Source organism: Aspergillus karnatakaensis (genome assembly GCF_047715665.1).
Source record: "Aspergillus karnatakaensis strain CBS 102800 unplaced genomic scaffold BJY04scaffold_12, whole genome shotgun sequence".
NCBI lineage: Eukaryota > Fungi > Ascomycota > Eurotiomycetes > Eurotiales > Aspergillaceae > Aspergillus > Aspergillus karnatakaensis.
The window spans coordinates 351786-370086 of record NW_027395724.1 but is presented as its reverse complement, the minus strand read 5'-3'; the positions used below and the strand labels follow the sequence as shown (position 1 = coordinate 370086).

The 18301-nt window shown below is 52.0% G+C and overlaps 7 protein-coding genes and 1 non-coding gene across 8 annotated transcripts; 3 read left to right on the top strand and 5 right to left on the bottom strand.

Moving 5' to 3' along the window:
• Nucleotides 1-586: 586 nt before the first annotated feature.
• BJY04DRAFT_183708 (uncharacterized protein) lies at nt 587-1159 on the bottom strand. Its single transcript, XM_073710503.1, has 2 exons — nt 1013-1159; nt 587-939 (listed from the first exon to the last, which is right to left on the bottom strand). Exons 1-2 carry the CDS (start codon nt 1111-1113, stop codon nt 720-722), a joined length of 321 nt encoding a protein of 106 aa, XP_073573796.1. The 5' UTR covers nt 1114-1159; the 3' UTR covers nt 587-719.
• A 1148-nt stretch (nt 1160-2307) lies between these two features.
• BJY04DRAFT_183707 (uncharacterized protein) lies at nt 2308-2792 on the bottom strand. The gene is made up of 2 exons (XM_073710502.1): nt 2628-2792; nt 2308-2570 (listed from the first exon to the last, which is right to left on the bottom strand). Exons 1-2 carry the CDS (start codon nt 2719-2721, stop codon nt 2464-2466), a joined length of 201 nt encoding a protein of 66 aa, XP_073573795.1. The 5' UTR covers nt 2722-2792; the 3' UTR covers nt 2308-2463.
• Nucleotides 2793-5728: 2936 nt separating this feature from the next.
• On the top strand, nt 5729-6847 carry BJY04DRAFT_215863 (hem-containing dehydratase protein; the record flags this gene model as incomplete). Its single annotated transcript, XM_073715582.1, has 1 exon — nt 5729-6847. One exon carries the CDS (start codon nt 5729-5731, stop codon nt 6845-6847), a length of 1119 nt encoding a protein of 372 aa, XP_073573794.1.
• A 1068-nt stretch (nt 6848-7915) lies between these two features.
• On the bottom strand, nt 7916-11226 carry BJY04DRAFT_183706 (beta-glucosidase). The gene has a single exon (XM_073710501.1). It carries the CDS (start codon nt 11025-11027, stop codon nt 7989-7991), a length of 3039 nt encoding a protein of 1012 aa, XP_073573793.1. The 5' UTR covers nt 11028-11226; the 3' UTR covers nt 7916-7988.
• A 248-nt stretch (nt 11227-11474) lies between these two features.
• BJY04DRAFT_183705 (malate synthase) lies at nt 11475-13697 on the bottom strand. Its single transcript, XM_073710500.1, has 5 exons — nt 13010-13697; nt 12539-12963; nt 12294-12494; nt 11894-12247; nt 11475-11841 (listed from the first exon to the last, which is right to left on the bottom strand). Exons 1-5 carry the CDS (start codon nt 13368-13370, stop codon nt 11563-11565), a joined length of 1620 nt encoding a protein of 539 aa, XP_073573792.1. The 5' UTR covers nt 13371-13697; the 3' UTR covers nt 11475-11562.
• A 101-nt stretch (nt 13698-13798) lies between these two features.
• Nucleotides 13799-16584, bottom strand: BJY04DRAFT_183699 (glutamine synthetase family protein). The gene is made up of 7 exons (XM_073710499.1): nt 16563-16584; nt 16244-16508; nt 15585-16183; nt 15297-15535; nt 15199-15251; nt 14459-15148; nt 13799-14412 (listed from the first exon to the last, which is right to left on the bottom strand). Exons 3-7 carry the CDS (start codon nt 16006-16008, stop codon nt 14382-14384), a joined length of 1437 nt encoding a protein of 478 aa, XP_073573791.1. The 5' UTR covers nt 16009-16183; nt 16244-16508; nt 16563-16584; the 3' UTR covers nt 13799-14381.
• BJY04DRAFT_19676 (putative short-chain dehydrogenase/reductase family protein) lies at nt 16231-17764 on the top strand. The gene is made up of 4 exons (XM_073712395.1): nt 16231-16508; nt 16563-17102; nt 17150-17333; nt 17378-17764. The coding sequence occupies exons 1-4, from the start codon at nt 16453-16455 to the stop codon at nt 17432-17434; spliced, it is 837 nt and encodes a 278-aa protein (XP_073573790.1). The 5' UTR covers nt 16231-16452; the 3' UTR covers nt 17435-17764.
• A 33-nt stretch (nt 17765-17797) lies between these two features.
• On the top strand, nt 17798-17884 carry BJY04DRAFT_t48. The gene has a single exon. It is a non-coding gene; the product is annotated as a tRNA-Arg (tRNA).
• The last annotated feature ends 417 nt before the right edge of the window (nt 17885-18301 follow it).

The window sequence follows — 18301 nt, the reverse complement described above, 5'->3', positions numbered from 1 at the left end:
GATTCATGAGTCCTCTGTCGGGCGCCCACTGCGACTTTAAAATCAGACCCTGGCCATTTGACGAGGCTCTCTGGCGTTTAGCCAAGCTGTCCAAGCCTCGTGTTCAATACAGTGCCCCTTGGCCATCCTGCAATTACACCAATTGCATCAGTAGCGGATGAACGAATACGAGCTGCAACGGAGCACGACTCTATTTGCAGTCGCCATAAACCAAGAAGGGTTGAAACCAGGGCCCTGCGGTGACTTGGCGAGACGGAATCAGCGCACCACCCGCCTTGGCTAAGAGGACGGACCATCCGTGAGGTTGCAAATTCGGCTGTGCACTGCCTGCTTGGAGAGTTGAGGGCAAAGATAAACTCGGAAGTGATGTTATGCAGGGTATTGGTGGTAATGAAGTCGTGGCGTCCTTCACTGCCAGATGGACAGGGGCTGGGCCCACCTCTCCTGGAGATGGCAGTCGCAATAATGTTTAGAGCCAATGCGCCTCAATTCAGAAGCTGCATGCAACTTCAATGGGCTTCCGGAGACTAAGTGGAGGCCCGAAGCCTTTTACATGTATGCGCTCCTACACATCCATAGTCGAAGAGTATGTATTAGCGGGGCGGGTAACCCTAACCCTAACTCAGAGACTACCACTCAAGCCGACATTTCGCATACACAACAGACACAATGGGGTAGACAGTCAGGTCATCAAATCAAAGTTTCATCAGAAAGAAGCCTCAAAATCCTGCATGACTATATGGATGGCGGCGCTTGACGTGCTGCTGAAAGTGATCCTTCCGTCCAAAGACCTTGCCACAATTCCCAACAACGCAGCGAAATGCGCCAGGGGCGACATGGATGGTTCGAATATGGCGCCAAAGGTCGGTTTCACGACGGAAGTAATGAGTGCGGGTGCATCCTTCCCACTTGCATTGGAATTGAGGTAGGTTGTTCGATCTGCGAGTATAGAATGGTTAGCATGGATAGCAAGCGCCGGGGAGTTTTGGCACTAAATAAAGGTAGAACGTACTCTTGACTCTGGGACTGAACGGCTTGGGTGTTTCTGTTCCAGTTCCACAGTGGGTTGGCATTGCTGCCCAGTGTGTCAGGGGATGGTGCGTTGAGTATCATGGGCCTTTGCACAAGCTGGTGTCCCGCGGTATGGTAGCCTGAGAATGTCAAGTTCTCGAGGAATGAGTTCTCCTGTAAATTGAGAGTGCTGCTCATAGGTTCATGCGTGGTGAGCCTTGTCTCAAGCCCCATAGGCGGCCCGGTCCAGGCTATAGGGTCTACTATAGCGCCATTCCAGATCGGTATGCTGGGAGCACCTTGTGCCTCTGGGGCAAAGGGTGGGTGGAGGTTTTCATCGCGAGGTAGCAAGGGGCTATGGGGCTCAGTCATAATCACAGTCCCCGTCCCATGAGCTACGAGAGGGTATGCAGCAGTCCTCCCGTTAGGTACAAGTGGCGGAGAAGAAAAAGTAGCTGGATGATTCATCGTGACTTGAGCCAATAAGTGAAGTAAGAGTCCGAAATAAATGAGGGCAGAAGCAGAAGTTTAGTAGGTATGGTGGACTGGTAATTTTCGACGACGCTCTCCAAACATTGCCGCAGCCATGAGATTTATACCTAGGATCACAGCAGCCTCAGTCTAATCCTCACCTTACGATATGGTCACGCACGTCACAAATACCACGTCCCGCGGGCACAGAATACCTTGCCCTGATTGGCTGTTCACAAATAGCTTCTGTATGTCCTATTTATTGCCACACAAACACTGTGAGCCTTGGAGCTCTATACACAGTTCCACAAAAGCCCACAAGCTTACATCGCCAAGGAATGTCATCCAATGAGAGGACACTGGTTGAATCAAGGCTGGGCCCGAAGGGTGCCAAGCTCCAATGGATCATGGGTTATATCATCATTGCCTTTTTAGGCTGGGGATTGCGTCTCCAGAGTCCAAGCTCATGCCAGTTTTCCATTCAACTCCTGCATGACGCCGTATTGGGCAAGAGCTAACAGCTTTGTACTCTCTTGCAATTAACCGGTCGACGTCCCCAATGACCCGGACGGCTGGAAAGCCCAGAACCCTGATTTCTCACGAGATACTTCCATAACATAAGAAAGAGGCACGCTGTGTAGTTTATCAGCGAACATTACCCTGTACTTATGCCAGCCCCTTGTGTATTCGCTTTTGCTATTGGTATAGTCTTATTTATATCTTTGGGGGTTCAGCTACCTAACGAGGGTTCAGAGTCCAGTCCGTCACTACCACCTGCTTTGCGACCAGGTTTTGCTCAAACCTGTTCACTGACTGTCTCGTTCAAACAGGAATAGAAGAGTATCGCCACATAGCCCGAAGAAAAAGTCTCTCTCTAGTAGGTCGAAGTTTCGATTTTGCTTTTTTAAATCTGCGGACTAGTCAATCTCATTACAGTACATACAAGCAAACTCATCTCACAAGCCTATCCCACACCAAGCCCTAAATCACACAACCCGCGATCCCATCCTCCCTGATAATACATCCCCCCGAACACTGGTCAACCATACGAGACCTTTGACCGTCAGGACTGCACAGGAAGAGCATCTCTACATCACCAGTCAGCGATGGTTCCCAGCTTAACAGAGCGCAATGAAGTCAGATACGTCCAATGCCGCAAAACAGCTCTCCAGGGGTACATGCCGCAGAGGCAGAAGTGATAAACACGGCAGCGAGGGTGGTGAGGATTGTGAGACGCATTCTGATAGAATTTGAATATGTTTCTGATTGCTATTAGAAGGGTCAGAACTGAACAGATAGGACAAAGTGGAACACACTCTGCAGAAGAGAGGGATCTTCAGTGGGCGGGCAGGTGCTTAAATAACCTGGGTAGGCCGCTCCTTGGCCCGCACGAGCCGATAATCGGAATCGGGTCCAGAGCACGGTCTTACAGACTGGGCAGTGGGTACTTTGTGCTGCATTAATCTTCAGCGCTGACTCGTAGCTTCGTTACTATTCTGGAATCTGGAGACTTTAGCTTTCGGATCAGATAAGATGAGATAAGATAAGATGGTGGTATACTACGGAGTAGGAGCTAGGCAAGAGGGATCGTTTTTGTTTGAATACTTGGTAGAATAGGCAGAGATGAGCTCGCTATTCTGAGGTCGGGAACAGCGCCATTCCGAAGCCTAACTCTGAGAGGCGCAGTTTGATTCTTCAGCAACTGACTCGTAAAAAAGAACAATGGTATTTCGTACTCGGTTTCGCTTTCTTATTCTGCAAAACAGCGAATGAGAACGGCTGACTAGTAGTTTTAATCACATCTTACACGATTAGGTCGTCATGAATCGAGAACAAATAGTACAAATAACCTCGATCCCAGGCCCATCCCCTCTGTCTTATCCACTCAAAGGTGATCTGAAAGTCCCCTCTTCAGCTGCCAAGCACTCAACACTATCAGCCGACCTTCCCTTCAAGTTCCAACCCTTCGAGTCCACAACGCTGAATCGAATCATTCCGCACACCCCCACAGCCCGTCATCGCCAAGGACACAACCACGAGGACATTGCCCATATAGTATGCTGCTTTCGCCGTCCGCGCCGCACCGCATGAGGAAGTCTGCGTACATAGAGTTATGATCAATATGTGTGGATGTCTAATGACCTAATGGACAGAACAGACCATCTTTCGCAGTGGCAATAGGGGTTCAACGGAGGAAGAGGTGTAAAAGGCAACTGTGGGGACGGGTGGATACATACAGCCAAGCTCACAGAACAATTCGAGGGGCGTACAGGAGGCAGAGGCGGTGCTGGCCGTGAGGGCTGCCAAGGTCACAAGAGTAGTGAGGCGCATTTCCAGAGTGGTTTCGAGGGTCGGTTTCAGGCATTGAGCAAGATGTGATCAGATTAGATGGAAACGGATCAGATAAGATGGTAGATGGAACGGTGAACCTGTGCAGTTAACGGGCAGGGAAGCATTCAAATAGCGAGAGCAATACGCATACGCTCTCTGCAGAACCATTGAGTGATCCATGAAGCGACGAGCTGAGCCCCTCACGACCGGTTCCTGCGGAAGATTCGGGCTTGGTGCTTGCTATCAGATGGGATTTCTTCACGGCTGCGCCAATTGGGCTTGCAGGTGCTATGGGTCTGTACGTTAGGCTTCTTGGCGGGTGCCATTGTTGGTTGGAGGGATGGTGGATTCAGTTAGTGCCATGCACGGTATGAATCGCTTAGCAGGAGCCAGGAGGGGTGTTGCTGGAGGGTTGAGGATGGTTGACAGAAGTAAAAGGCTTGCTCTGAAGAACTATGTTATCCGGGGGTGAACCAAAGACATCAGAGGGATGAATCAGGGCAAAACATAACTGACTTGCGCCGATATAAATATAACTCCACCTTCCTTATGTCAAAACAATTCCCAGCATCATAGATTATCATGCCTTTTCAGCCAGAAACTCGATATTGTAGCTATTAAACCTATATGAAGGATTCATAGTCTAGGGTGATCCGCAAGGTAACGAAAACCAATGCAGTATTGGTGACGCACTGGCTTTTAATCTCTAACGGCCAATCAATAACAGGATCGGTGCTAATTGAAGTATTGAACCCGACTGGCTCTCTCTTTTGAAGCGCCTCTATAGGGCTGATCTATATGCCACTAATGTGAGAACTATAACCCAGTTGATCCTTCCCTCTTAAGCCAATCCAAGGCATGCGTGCCTTATTCCTGCGTCGTCGAGGGCGGAAATAAGCCTCTAGAGCGATTCATGCTTAGTTCTACAAATTCTGGGTCGTTCAAGTGGCATGACTACTTTGTTTCCAGGGTTATATAGTCTGCTACTGCTGTGGGTCGAACTAGCGGGAAGAATAGGCGATAGGCGTTCAGCTGGCAAGCTTCGGCTGAGTATACCTCTTTGTCCTGCATGAGTCGTGCAGATATCCTATTTCCGCGGGCATTGTTGTAATCACGCCTGATCCTTCTGTACAAAGCGCTCTAAATCATAATTCTTTGATCAACTATATAGTAAGTCTATTCGAGATCCTGTTATGAATGCGTGTCTCGAGCGGCACTACAAAGGAAGTCGAGCTCATGTCCTATAGCCATAGCAACTAAAGCCACCGTAGAGTAAAACCCGTCAAACAGACCGAGTCCCTAACGATAGGTGAATAGGAGATGTGGTTTGCCACTTCAGTCAGCCACCGAATCGCTAAGGTTTGTCTTCCAGCTGCAGCATACCTTACAAGTAATCTTCACCAAAGCGCAGTGAATAGCCTTAATAGTACTCCCAGCGCATGATACCCGCTGTTCTGGTCACCAGTGATCAGTTGGTAAGAGTCTGACTAAACGACTCTAATAGCCTATCCGCTTAGGGCTTGAATCTTGGTAGCCAAACAAGGACCAATGCCGCGCTCCGGATTCCACGGAGCGTCACTGTACAACTGCAGACACATGCCAGTCAGCAATTGTCTAACACCGACAGTCCACATAGTCTCATCATTTGAAATGCAGACGAGGAATATGGACGCGATTTGTGGGGCGTTGCTGCTGCAGAACTTTGATGCCCACTCTTCGCCTGGCAAATTGAGCCGATACGCTTACGCCTTTGGGGGCGAGTGCGAGGCGCATATATGCGTATCCATGTTTGTGTGTGAGCTGTGAGAGGATACATAACACGAAGGGTTTCCACTGTTCACAGACTCAAACCTGAAGTCAGTGCTACGTCTACTTACCTTGCTGTCTCTTTTCCTGCGGAAAGGTACCTGCCAACATGCCGCTCTACGAAACAATCCTCCCCTCTGAGACCCCGATATCAATCACAATCTTCGGGGTGCAGCATCAAGCCCTTTCAGAGGAAGCTATTAATACCTCATCCCACCTCCTCGAAACCCTCCAATCCCTTCTCGACTCCGAACCAACCCACCACACCGAAACCCTATCCCAAGACTCCCCCGTCCCAACAACAATCCTCCTAACCTACTGGGCCTCCCACACCTCCTTCCAAGACTGGTTTACTTCCCCATCAGTATCCTCATTCTGGTCCTCCCTCCCTGCCAACGCAGGCATCTACCGCGAGACATTCGCCATCACCCCCGGCCTCACCCAACACGGAACAAACGACCCCTCTCGCCCTTCAGGCCTCGCAAACCTCGGCCGCTTCGAAGAACTAGAGGGCAAACAGGGATACTGGGGCTGCTACTACGACCGGATGCGCGATGTGACTCGAGAAACAAGAGAAACAGTGCGAGCACCACTAGCTCAAGGGCAATGTCCGTTTCGACACGGCACAGCAGAAGCAACAGCAGAAGCAGCAGCAGCAGAATCCCCGTCCCCAACATCTCCAATCCGCCGTGAAGAAAACGGCAGAATCAAACTCACCAACCTCCCCGACAACATCTGCTTCGCCGTCGAAGGCCAAGACCACACACGCCTCACACCCAGCGAAAAAACCCACTGGTTCGCCCACTTCGATGGCCCCGTCACAGCCTGGGTAACCGATCTCATCGCCGCGACCAACAACCCAGCCAAAACCGGGGTATTGGACAGCAAAATCTGCTACGACAGCACCAGCGACCTGTACCGCGCCCCTGCGGCGGAACCCTCCGCGCTAAACTACAATCGCAAGACGCAGCTGTTTTGGTTTATTGATATGGAGGCTATGGAGAAGTTAGGGAGGGAGAATAAGGGGCATGTGCAGTTGCGCAGGAAGTTTATGCAGGATTATGGGCCCGGTGGGGTGTTGGTTGATCCGCAGGGGGAGGTTATGGGGGAGGGAGGACCCGGGTTGTGTCTTTGGGTTGAGGTTAGTATTCTTAAGGGGAGGGATGTTGAGTGTGAGTATGTTGGGTGTGTCGAGGGGACGGGGTTGTTGGGAGTGGAGTGGGCTTGAGGGGAGGAGCGTTTCTGGTGTTGTCGTTGATCACTGGCGTAGGATACTAGAGTCTACTGGTAGATGTAACAAATTGATTATTCGTCTTGTTCTGTTGGAACTGATAGCACAGAGCAGCTAGAGTCCAGTGCTCTCCGCTCCCTAGCGAGTCATGCAGCACTACTCCTGCACTGGCAGCTCAATCGAGAAGGTATCCATAAGCTCCAACAAGCAGGCCAAGTCTCAAACGGCCCCAGCCAAGATCTTGTGCAGAAATTCCATCTGATAACAAAAATCCCACACGGCAGCCCTCCGCACGAAGCAAAAGACCCCCGATGCCGGCCTCTCATGCCAACTACTAATAAATCGACCTTAACCCTTCCTCAAACACCTCCTACCTAAGCACCTTCTACCCGATCTCCAAACTCCAAACTCAACCTCATCTCCTCCAAAAAATGCACCTCAACTCCCTCCTCACCCTCGCTGCTACAATGCTCACCCTGAAAATCGGCCCCGTCTCAGCCCACCCGCAGCCGCAAGGAGGATGCACCCCAAACGAATACAGCTGCGTCGCTGGTTGTATGTCCGCCCCTGCCCTGACACCTGCAAATCCTTGTTTTTTCTTTCTTTCTTTCCCATTTTTCCTCTCTCTGCTCACCCATATCTCCACCATCCTCAACCACTCCCTATTCTCCTTGGTCGTGTGTGTACACCCGTATATCCTCATCCTACTATCTTTCTCATGACCAATCTCCCAGACTCAACTTGACCTGCAGCGTCACAACTAAACTAAACTAACAATCTCCCTCTCTCCCAAATAGATATGCTTGTGATATGCAGCCACACGGGGGAAACCCTTCACCTCGTGAGCCAGTGCGACTACGGATGTGGGCCTGGCGAGGATGGCGTCGTTCAGTGTTTATCGAACTAAACTAGCGGCTGGAATTTGCACCGGTTGCCTGTTAAATTATGGGTTTGGATCTGGTGGGGGTTCGTTATGTGTGACTTGTCATGGTCATGGGTATGAGTATCTTTCGGATATGTCCCATTTTGTTATATATATATATATATATATATATACAATGTATAGTCATACCACGAGGGCATCCAGAGCAAGAACCAACAAGGAAATTCATTCTATACCTCTAGTCTACACCACTAGCTACACCTCAAACCCCTTCCCCAGCGGTAAATCCCTCGAACTATACCCAACCCAGAAATGGAACTCCCCCCTGGGTAAAACCCAATTCTGTTCCTCAACACACCAGTAACTTAGATCCTTGCGGGAAAGAGAGAAGGAGACATCCCTTTTCTCACCCGGTTCCAGCGCGACTTTTGTGAAATTTCGCAGGACGCGAACGGGGAAGTCGACTTGCTCTGACGCTGGAGATGGAGATTCTGTATTGGAATCGGGGAAGGAGACGTAGAGTTGGATTACTTGTTGGCCGGAGCGAGGGCCTGCGTTTTGGAGGTCAAGATTGACTTGTGCTATGGAGTCGTAGAGTGAGGGGTTTCCGCCGGGTCCGCCGCCGGCGTCGGAGGGTTTGGTTTTGCGCGGTTTGGTGGGTTCGTCTTGCGGCTCCGGGGGTGGGGGGGTTGTATTGTCGAGGTTGGGGTGGTAGGGGTAGATGTATTTCTCGAGGATGCGGAAGCCTTCTGGGAAGAGAACAGATTCATTCGCGGGTGGTGGCGTGGTTTCGTATGTAGGTGGAGAGACGGCATCCGCGGGTCGTGCGGCAGGGAGGCGGGATGGTTTGCTCTGGAGGGACTTGACCTTCAGGTTGGACATTTCCCACTTTGTGTAGGAGAGGCCGAAGCCGAACTCGTACCGCGGGGTAATGTTGTGTCGGTCGAAGTAGCGATGATCGATATACAAGGAGTCGGAGAAGTCGACTTGTGGGACTGGGGCGTTGGCTTCGTACAGGACTTGGGCGCTGGGGCCGTAATCTTCCGGACTCTTGCCTACGGTGTAGGGCAGGCGGCCGCTGGCGTCAATATCGCCAAACAGTACATCCAAAAGAGCGTTGCCACTCTCTTGGCCTGGCAGATGGGCGAAAAGCACCGCCTGTACACCTGCTAGGTCGATCCAAGGTTCAACCACGACAGGGCCAACGGCATGCACTACAACAACAGTGGGACCGCCGCAGTTCCTAGCAACGGTATCAACAAGGGTATCGCCGCCTTTCTGAAGGAAAAGGTTGTTCCGGTCACCGTGGATCCCACCAGCAGAGATATACCCCTCACCAGAGTCGGCATTGGCAAAGACAAGGCACAAATCTTTGTCCGAGGTGTCGGTCGGCATCACGGCATTACGCATGTACGGAGTCATCTGGACTTCGCTTTGCCACGCAGCTTGTAGGGCGTCGATTGGACTGATTAGATACGGGTACTCGACGGCGCCGCTACCCCAGCCCATTCCTAGAGTACCTGAGTTGCAGCCCCTGTCTGCACACGTATTCGGCCCCCCAGCAGGCCCAGCATCGTCTCCATATACACCCACACGATAGGGTCGCTCAGCGTTTGGCTTGGGCGACCGCGACAAGGGCAGGAGGTTGTCGACATTCTTCACCAGAACCATACCCTCGGCTGCAACCTTCCGAGCAACGATAGAGTGCGCCTCCTCCCCGCTGCCTTGGGCATCCACGAACCGGTTGACACGAGCTGCAGACTCATCACCGGGGCTACCGGGATACCGCAGACCATACTCATCATTGGTCCAGGAAGAAAAGTTCGGGCCGCCCTCGCCTTCAGGTGGAGGGCGTTCCCAGGTGTCCTGGCCTAGTTGGTACCAGGCCGCAACGATACGCGTCACCATGTCGTTGAGGCGCTCCATCGGAACTGAAGCATTCAGCGCAGCGCGAGTCAACTCACTGCCCCATAGAGTCTTGCCGTCCGCCCAGCCAAGTCCATCGCCGGGCATGCTCATGTCTAAACCGCCCAGAGCACTGTTGACTCCAGACCGCTGAGCAAGCCAATCTGATTGCACAAAGCCTTGGAAGCCTAACTCATCCTTGAGAAGGCCGTTGAGCAGCTTGCTGTTCTCACACGAATAGCTATTGTTCACCTGGTTGTACGCGCACATAACGCTCGCCACATCCGCCCGGACACTCTCAGCGAAGGGCCACAGAAACACCTCGTGCAAAGCACGGTCACCAATATTAGAAGAGAGGGCATGGGGAATCCCCCACTCATTAGGCTGACGAAAGTGCTCTTGCTCGTTCAAGATATAGTGCTTCGCCGTCGCGATAACACCATTACTCTGAATTCCCTTGATAGTCTCCGCAGCAGCAACACCCTGCAAGACCGGATCGGAGCCAAATCCCTCCCAGTTCCGCCCGCCAGCGGGCATCATTCCCAGAGAGCCCATAGACGGGCCAAGAAGGACATTCACCCCCTTCAAACGAGCCTCACGCCCAAGAGCAACACCACGCTCATGCATCAGCTCCCTATTCCACGTAGCACCAGTGGTAATACCCGCAGGGAAGGCAGAAATATGATCCGCAAAGCGAATCCCAAGCGGTCCATCCTGCAGACACAGCGACGGAAATCCCACAAGCTCAGCAGGACCAGTATTCCCAACACACATCCCCATCTGCCACCCCGTCCCCGTGGTAACATTAACCTTTTCGATCAACGTCATCCGTTCTACCAGCCGTTTCGCCTTCTCATAACTCTCCGCCCACTCCTTCGCCGTGCCGCCCTTCGGTGTCGGAAAATACGAATCCGGTCCGGGCATATCATATTCTTCCCACCCGCTCACGCCCCCCGCATATTTCACAAACCCCCAGACCAGCCCTCCCAGGATAACGACCACGACGACCAGCGTCCGCCACCATGTCCGGGAGTAGTATACACCGCGCCATCCACCGGCTACCCGTCTCTTTTTGATCTCGGCGAGTTTCCGGCGGGAGGAGGTCTTGCCGCTGCCATTGCCGGTTCCGTATGGGTCCAAGTCGTCGAGTTCGTGGTCTTTTGACGCGGAGAGGAGCTGTTGCTCGTCTTCGGTCAGGGTGTCGAGGTATGCTTCGAAGTCGGTGGATTTGCGATCGAGGTACGGTTCGGTGGCGTTGACATTGGGGGAATGGGGGTCAAAGGCTGAGTGGTCGACGCGGTGCAGGCGGAAGGTGTTCTCGTCGTCGGATGAAAGGTGGAAATCTTCTTCGGGGATAGAGTCGCGGACTCGGGTGTAGGTTTTAGGCATTGTGCCTGGTTAACGAATAGGGGCAAGCATGTGAGGATGGAATGTAAAGAATGTCGCTTCGACGCTTCAATATGCAATCGCAAACAAGACAGCTGGAAAACGACAGAACAGGGAGGAATTGTAGTGGGATGATAAGGAGACGAGTGCGGAGACCCGAAACTTGAAGGCCGCGACGCTGACGCACGTGCTTCTCTTTCGAGTAAACACCCTGCACATCCACATTTTACGCGTCTCGAAGCGACGTTCTCTTGACATCTTGAGATGGATCATAATTATATGCAGAGGTTACATCTTATAGCTATGATCTAAGCTTATCTTGATCGTACCTAATTTGGGGGCTAGCTTAAGCTCGAAAGCTCGGTGCATCGCTCGGATCAAGTCCGGGGGTGACAGCTGCCCCACATTTCTTTGCCAGAACTATGATACTAGCAGCATACTCAGCAAAAGCACAGTTGAACTTGAAATCAAATTGGAATCATGGTCATAATCTAACATAACATAGCATATACAGTATTAAGTAAGGAAATGAAAGTCATTAAAGTTTTGACGCAGCGCCCGGGGTCGAGATCTCGTTGTAGAGCAGGCTGGTCAGGAAGTCCGCGTATTCCTCACCCGTCACCTGACCGGCGAAATACCGTGCAGCAAGCTGGAATTTGTTGCCCTTGGGACCCTTGGCAGCCAGGCTGTCGGCCTGCTCCTGGAGCAGACGGAGAGCGTAAGCCTTGTCGACCTTCTTGCCTTCTGAGGTGGTGACACCGTGGCGGGCCCATTGCCAAAGCTGGCTGCGGGACACTTCTGCGGTAGCGGCATCCTCCTATGTCTTGTTAGCACGACTATTCTTGCAATGTGTTTAATGCTGGACTTACCATCAGGTAGTTGATGGGGATACATCCAACACCACGGAGCCAGCCCTCCATGTAAGACAGACCGATATTCAGGTTCTTGCGAATGCCCTCCTCGGTGATCTTTCCGGGAACGTTGGTGTTGAGGAGATCGTTGGCAGTGATGTTGACATCCTCGCGACGAATGTGCATCTGGTTAGGAGTGGGCATGTACTTGTTGAAAATGTCGGATGCGATCGCCGCCAGGGCGGGGTGAGCAACCCAGGTACCGTCGTGGCCAGCACGAACCTCACGGAGCTTATCAGCGCGCACGTTCTCCATGGCCTTGTCGTTGGCCTCGGCGTTATCTTTGATGGGGATCTGTGCAGCCATTCCACCCTGCTTACGTTAGTACAGACTGCAGAATTAAGGTTTTTATACATACCATGGCGTGAACTCCACGCTTGTGGCAGGTCTTGATGAGAAGCTTAACGTAGGAATCCATGAAGGGCACGGTCATGGTGACATCGGAGCGGTCAGGAAGGACAAAGTTGGGGTGCTGGCGGAATTTCTTGATGAAGGAGAAGATGTAATCCCAGCGGCCGCAGTTGAGGCCGGAGCTGTGATCGCGGAGTTCGTAGATGATCTACATCATTAGCGCAGTCCCCACATGATAGCCAATTGACGTACCTCTTCCATCTCGAAAGCAGCAGAGATGGTCTCAATCAGGACTGTACCACGGATGGTGCCCCGAGGAATGCCAATGTAGTCTTGACCGAGGTTGAACACGTCGTTCCATAGACGGGCCTCAAGGTGAGACTCCATCTTGGGCAAGTAGAAGTAAGGCCCGAAGCCGCGGGACACCAACTCCTTTGCATTGTGGAAGAAGTACAGACCAAAGTCGAACAGACTGCCAGAAATGGCCTCGCCGTCGACTGTGAAGTGCTTCTCATCGAGGTGCCAACCACGGGCTCGCGCAATGAGCGTGGGCAGAACCCGGTCGGTGCGAAGCTTGTATTCCTTATCTCCCTGCTTGAAGTCCACCTGGCGGCGAATGGCGTCGTAGAGGTTGATCTGGCCGTTGATCATGTTATCCCAGGTAGGTGCGCTAGAGTCTTCAAGCTGTTAGCGCAATCCAACAATACTCGTGTGTGAACATACCCTCAAAATCGGCCATGTAGGTCCACACATTCGAGTTCAGTGCGTTCACAACCATCTTCCTGTCGGTAGGGCCTGTAATCTCAACACGACGGTCGACAAGACCAGGCGCTGGGGGAGCACCCTTCCAGCTAGGGTCATCGCGAATGTGCTTGGTCTCTGGGAGGAAGTCGGGGAGGTGGCCCTTATCAATCTCGGCCTGGCGGTCAATCCGGCGCTGGAGCAGGGCTTTGCGAGTGGGATTGAATGTGCGATGGAGAATAGCCAGGAAAGCCACCGCTTCCTTTGTGAGGATCTTGCGAGCTTCGTTGCTCACGTTGCCGAGGATAGCAACATCCTTGAGCTGCACGTCGATTTGAGACATTATGCTAATCACTTATCCAGTTGTATATTAGGAGAAGCGTTGAAAGATTTGAAACAGAATAATCACCTTCAGATCCGGGGAAGGCTAGACTATATATGAAGCGTCCCGATAAGAGTCAGTTCGGCAGGAGCACTGGAGACTACGTCAGTGAGCGATTGACAACCGCGGTCCATCTTGTGCCGGTGATTGGAAGGCGCTTGAGCTGGATCCATGGAGGCCGGGGAAGTCAGGAAGCGATGGAGCAGGGACGATAGGAATTGGGCCATTCACACAGTCGAATTGTGAGGTTGAAAGCGTCAGGATGAACGGATCTGCCCGATTGGGACAGCTGTCACGGGACTTTTCCGCGGGAAGATCACGAGAAGCTTGGCGCTACTCGGCCGATTGCGGAGCTTCCTTTCGGCCTTACACTTTATATTGACAGTCAAGCTTCGTTCTACGGCGAGCGCCGTCGCCCGATAAGCTCTCGCCCGATTGTTGACTCGATCGGTTTATGTGATATATAGCTCTGCAGTTGGAGTCGAAGTTGCGGAAAATTTGCGACCTCTGTGCTGTCGGGAAGCTTGACGAGTGCCGAGGACGTGAGTGGAAGAGTGGAAGGAGCTCCCCGCACGCCCGAAGCTCTGAGCTCTGGAACAGCCGCGGTAGATCAACTGCCTGCATTTGCCATACGGACGAATGGTGAAATATCCGCTCTTCTACACCTCCTGTTGACCGATATCTCCCGAGGTGTGGTAGTCATCCCAATTTTACATCTCATATACAAGGTTCCAAAAATCAGCTTCGTGTGCGTGGATATGTACTGATGCGATAAACAAGACCCGATTGCTGAGGCAGAATCACCAGCATGTGAAATCATCATCAAGCAAACATTCTTCAAGAATACAACGGCTATTCTAGCATGTGATATCGCCATGAACATGAAATACAACGAGATTCCGAAACTCTCTAGAGTTCGGGATCGAACGGATCGACTAGTTTACGAGAATCCCCGGATCATGATAACCCAATCTAGACCGTTTCGATGTACCGTCTCACCTCCCTAGATGCAGTCAGCATAGCCCATTAAGCTTTCCATGGAGACCTACCAGTCTGTGACAGCCTCTTCCCATAAGCGCAGCTCATGCTCTCGAGTCCCGCCAAAGTGATCGACGAAAGCATCCCCAAAGACCTCCCGTGCGACACTGTCTTTGCGTGTGAACGTAGCAACTGCAGCTCCGAGGTTCTTAGCAAGTCGCGCGCCCTTGTCACTCTCACCTCCAGTATCCTCGCCCTTGGCGAGCGGAGGGACCGGTATTTCAAGCTTCTTCTCCACGCCCCGCCATCCCAATGCGACTATAGCGGACAGCACAAAATGCGGGTTGGAGTCCGCTCCCGGTACACGCACTTCCAACCGGGTGGCCTTCGGGCTGGCAGTCGGCGGCGTGATGAGGCGGATAGAGGCGGCCCGATGCTCCAAGCCCCAGGATACCGTAACCGGTGCCCAAAAGTTCTCAACTAAGCGCTTGTAGGAGTTGACTGTTGGCGCAAACATTGGCATGATGTCCGGCAGTCCATCCAGGATACCAGCGAGGAAGTGTCGGCCCAGATCGGAAAGGTGGGCAACGTCTGGATACGGCGGGGACGGATCGGGAGTGGAGCGGAAGAACGCATTCGAGCCGTCGCTGTTTACTAGGGAGATGTGCATATGGCCGCTGTTACCCGGCAGGCCTTCACGCGGCTTTGCCATGAAGGTCGGCGTGATGCCGTGTTTCGTTCCGACCGATTTGACGACGTATCTATAGACCGGATGTCAGGATTGCAAAAACACGGGTCGGTCAAAGCTCACTTGAAAAGTCCTGCCTTATCCGCCATCTCTCCAGCCTCTCCGAACTGTAATGCCTGGTCCGGTCAGCGTGGAGCTCGCCGAACGCTTCCGTCACTTACAGCCTCATAGACTCCTGGTCCACTCTCGGTGTGCCACCCCTCGATCTCACACTTGAACTGCTCGCACGCGTCGAAGACACCGTAATAGTACTCTTGGTTGTGAATCGGGCGGGTTAAGCTATATCCAAACATCCCCTCCGTGAGCGACGGCAGCGCGTCAACCGGGTTCTCTTTCAGAAAGGTAGCCGTAGACGATGCATCGCGGTTTGGTGTCATGAACTGGTAGAACTCATATTCCGCTAAGACAGATCAGCACCCCCACGCGACAGATGTGAACCAAATACTCGCCTCCCGCCATTGCACGGTAGCCCTCCGCAGCTGGCTTGCTCAGCACCGATCGCAACAAGCTTCGAGGGCAAGCAAACAACGGCTCTTTTGTATCTGGGTCATAGAAGCTGATGAGAAAGAACGGAACGTCATTCTCCCAGGGGATGCGCCTGAAACTGCTCAAGTCTGGCTTGGCCAAGAGGTCTCTGTACCCGTTCTCTTTGTTACTGATCCCGAGCTCTTTGAAGTATGTGCGATCGTGCATATCCCAGCCGAAGATAACGGAGCAGAAGCCGAAGCCGTCGTCGACAACTGAGAGGAATTTCTTCTTGGAGACCAGCTTCCCGCGGAGCATACCGTCGGCGTCGATGCCGGCCAGCTTCACTCGTGTGTCATTCTGTAGAATCTGGGCGACATTGTCGGAAGTAACTTTCGTTTCCGACATACTAGCTGAATGTTTCTCGACTCGCGACAGTTCTACAGCAGTTGCGACGTGGGAAGCAGCTCGTATCGATCACGAGGAGAGTTGGAGGTAGCTTGGCCGTATCAGCGGGGTCGGAGGGGGCTGGATTCGAGAAACAGGGGGATCCTAGTCAAGGACGCCAGGAATCCTTGACAAAAGGTGGTTAGCGGCCATTATCAGCACGATAAGAAGAGATTCAGCTAACAGATATGCAAACAGTCGCAGGATGATGGTGGTGAGTTGTCCTGAAGCTGGCGATCAAGGCAGCGGAGCTTATCTTGGATCACCCCTTGCCCCGCAGCACACATCATCATCCCTGTCTCCCTCCAATCCAAGCTCCAACTCAGCTTCTTCCCTGCAAGTCTTCACAAATCTCCCTCCATACATACTTTCTTCCTAATTACTTCTTCCCACCCTCAATTTATCATGGCTACTCGAGGTCGTCTCCAAGGCAAGAATGCCATCATCACCGGCGCCGCAGGGTAACCACAACCACACCCACTCGAGGGAACGATAGCTGACTCCAACTCCAACAGCGGCATCGGCCTTGAAACCAGTATCCTTTTCGCCCGCGAAGGCGCCAACGTTTTGATGGCCGACATCTCCGAGCCCGCCCTCGAGAAAGCTCTCGCCAAAGTAAAGGAAGTCGTGCCCAATGCGCCCCGCGTCGAGACCATCAAATGCGACGTGTCCAAGGAGTCCGACGTGCAGGCTATGGTGGAGGCACAAGACTCGTGGGGTGGTATGGACGTGATCTTCAACAACGCAGGAATCATGCACGCCGATGACGCCGACGCCATCGACACACCAGAGAAGATCTGGGACCTGACACATAACATCAACGTCAAGGGTGTGTGGTTTGGATCGAAGCACGCGGTGATTAGTCTGCGCAAGCACAAGAAGACCAAGGGCAGCATTATCAACACGGCGAGTGTGGTGGCCCTGGTCGGAGCTGCGACGCCGCAGCTGGCGTATACGGCATCCAAGGGTGCCGTTTTGGCGATGACGAGGGAGTTGGCGATTGTTCACGCTAGAGAGGGATACAGGTTCAATGCGTTGTGCCCAGCGCCGCTCAAGTATGTCTCCTAGCTATACTATATATACACGTTGCTAACAATCACAGCACTCCTCTCCTCCAGGACTGGCTGGGCGATGACAAGGCAAAGCGTCACCGCCGCGAGGTGCACTTCCCCACTGGCCGTTTCGGCGAGCCTATCGAACAGGCTCACGCGGTTGTTTTCCTAGCCAGCGACGAGAGCAGCTTCGTCAACGGAACGGACTTTGTTGTTGATGGTGGCATGACCAAGGTATGTCTTGTCCCGGCCTAACCCTGGCTTCGCTAACTGTGCAGGCATATGTTACCCCCGAAGGACCAGCCACTCCGGCTCCTCAGAACTTTGGCCACTAGTTCGATTTTAGTGCTAGACGTGTAGACTAAATCGGCTCCTAGAAGACTGTGACTATAATAAATATATAACGTATCCGTAAATGTTGGGGCGCTAAAAAATTTAAATATTCATATTGAGTGGAACAAGATACTGAGCAAGAGTTCAGATGAATTTTCGGTATCATGGGTACTCTATTTGTATCTTAGTTTTAGTCTTAGTGTGATTGAATTGGCTTAACAGCTTCTAGAGATTTTTCCAGTGTTCCTAGTCTTCCATAACAGTAAATCATGACTACCTAGGTCACCATGCTGGATAGACAAGAGATCAAGAATTACCATTTTATAGGGATATAATGTCAAAGAAAAGAACTCTTAAAAAATTCGGCCCCTATGGCCTAATCGGTAAGGCACATGACTTCTATGTTGAACACTGAAATCATGGGATTGCGAGTTCGAGCCTCGCTAGGGGTTTTATTAGTTTTTGTGTCATTCTCTTCGGATTACTTGATGCTGAAGGATAGACTGTACTGAGTCTACTGATAGGCCAAAGTTTTTGTGCTCCATATTATTCAGTTTACAACCTGCTTTTTTTATCATAAAGTGGTCTTGTTTTCATTTTGCATAGCAGGTTGCAGATAGATTGCAATGTCCCCACTTCGCACCTGACCGCGTTTCAGCCCTCAGAGGAGTAGAGTACAGGATTTCTGGCTTCAAAGTTCAGAGCATCAATTTCAATAAGCACGCTGGTGCTCTTCTCGAGCCTAGCTTATTAACACTGGCTACAAAGCATTTTTACCGTTGGCTATTTCCATAAAGACTGGCTATCCTGATTCAAACCTCCTATCGATGGAAATGATTCCAAGGCTGAGTTTCGGATAGACCCATTTA

Excerpts from the sequence above, each read along its gene's own strand:
- BJY04DRAFT_183708 (XM_073710503.1), bottom strand. The coding sequence starts at position 1,113 with ATGATACTCAACGCACCATCCCCTGACACACTGGGCAGCAATGCCAAC. Across the intron at positions 940-1,012 it reads GTTCAGTCCCAGAGTCAAGA|ATCGAACAACCTACCTCAAT; the intron begins GTACGTTCTACC and ends CTATACTCGCAG.
- BJY04DRAFT_183705 (XM_073710500.1), bottom strand. The coding sequence starts at position 13,370 with ATGTCTCAAATCGACGTGCAGCTCAAGGATGTTGCTATCCTCGGCAAC. Across the intron at positions 12,495-12,538 it reads CTGCTTTCGAGATGGAAGAG|ATCATCTACGAACTCCGCGA; the intron begins GTACGTCAATTG and ends CTAATGATGTAG. Across the intron at positions 11,842-11,893 it reads TCCCCATCAACTACCTGATG|GAGGATGCCGCTACCGCAGA; the intron begins GTAAGTCCAGCA and ends AACAAGACATAG.
- BJY04DRAFT_183699 (XM_073710499.1), bottom strand. The coding sequence starts at position 16,008 with ATGTCGGAAACGAAAGTTACTTCCGACAATGTCGCCCAGATTCTACAG. Across the intron at positions 15,536-15,584 it reads CTACCGTGCAATGGCGGGAG|CGGAATATGAGTTCTACCAG; the intron begins GCGAGTATTTGG and ends GATCTGTCTTAG. Across the intron at positions 14,413-14,458 it reads GAAGAGGCTGTCACAGACTG|GGAGGTGAGACGGTACATCG; the intron begins GTAGGTCTCCAT and ends GACTGCATCTAG.
- BJY04DRAFT_183706 (XM_073710501.1), bottom strand. The coding sequence starts at position 11,027 with ATGCCTAAAACCTACACCCGAGTCCGCGACTCTATCCCCGAAGAAGAT.
- BJY04DRAFT_183707 (XM_073710502.1), bottom strand. The coding sequence starts at position 2,721 with ATGCGTCTCACAATCCTCACCACCCTCGCTGCCGTGTTTATCACTTCT. Across the intron at positions 2,571-2,627 it reads GCTGTTTTGCGGCATTGGAC|AGATGCTCTTCCTGTGCAGT; the intron begins GTATCTGACTTC and ends CTGGTGATGTAG.
- BJY04DRAFT_19676 (XM_073712395.1), top strand. The coding sequence starts at position 16,453 with ATGGCTACTCGAGGTCGTCTCCAAGGCAAGAATGCCATCATCACCGGC. Across the intron at positions 16,509-16,562 it reads ATCATCACCGGCGCCGCAGG|CGGCATCGGCCTTGAAACCA; the intron begins GTAACCACAACC and ends CAACTCCAACAG. Across the intron at positions 17,334-17,377 it reads TTGATGGTGGCATGACCAAG|GCATATGTTACCCCCGAAGG; the intron begins GTATGTCTTGTC and ends CTAACTGTGCAG.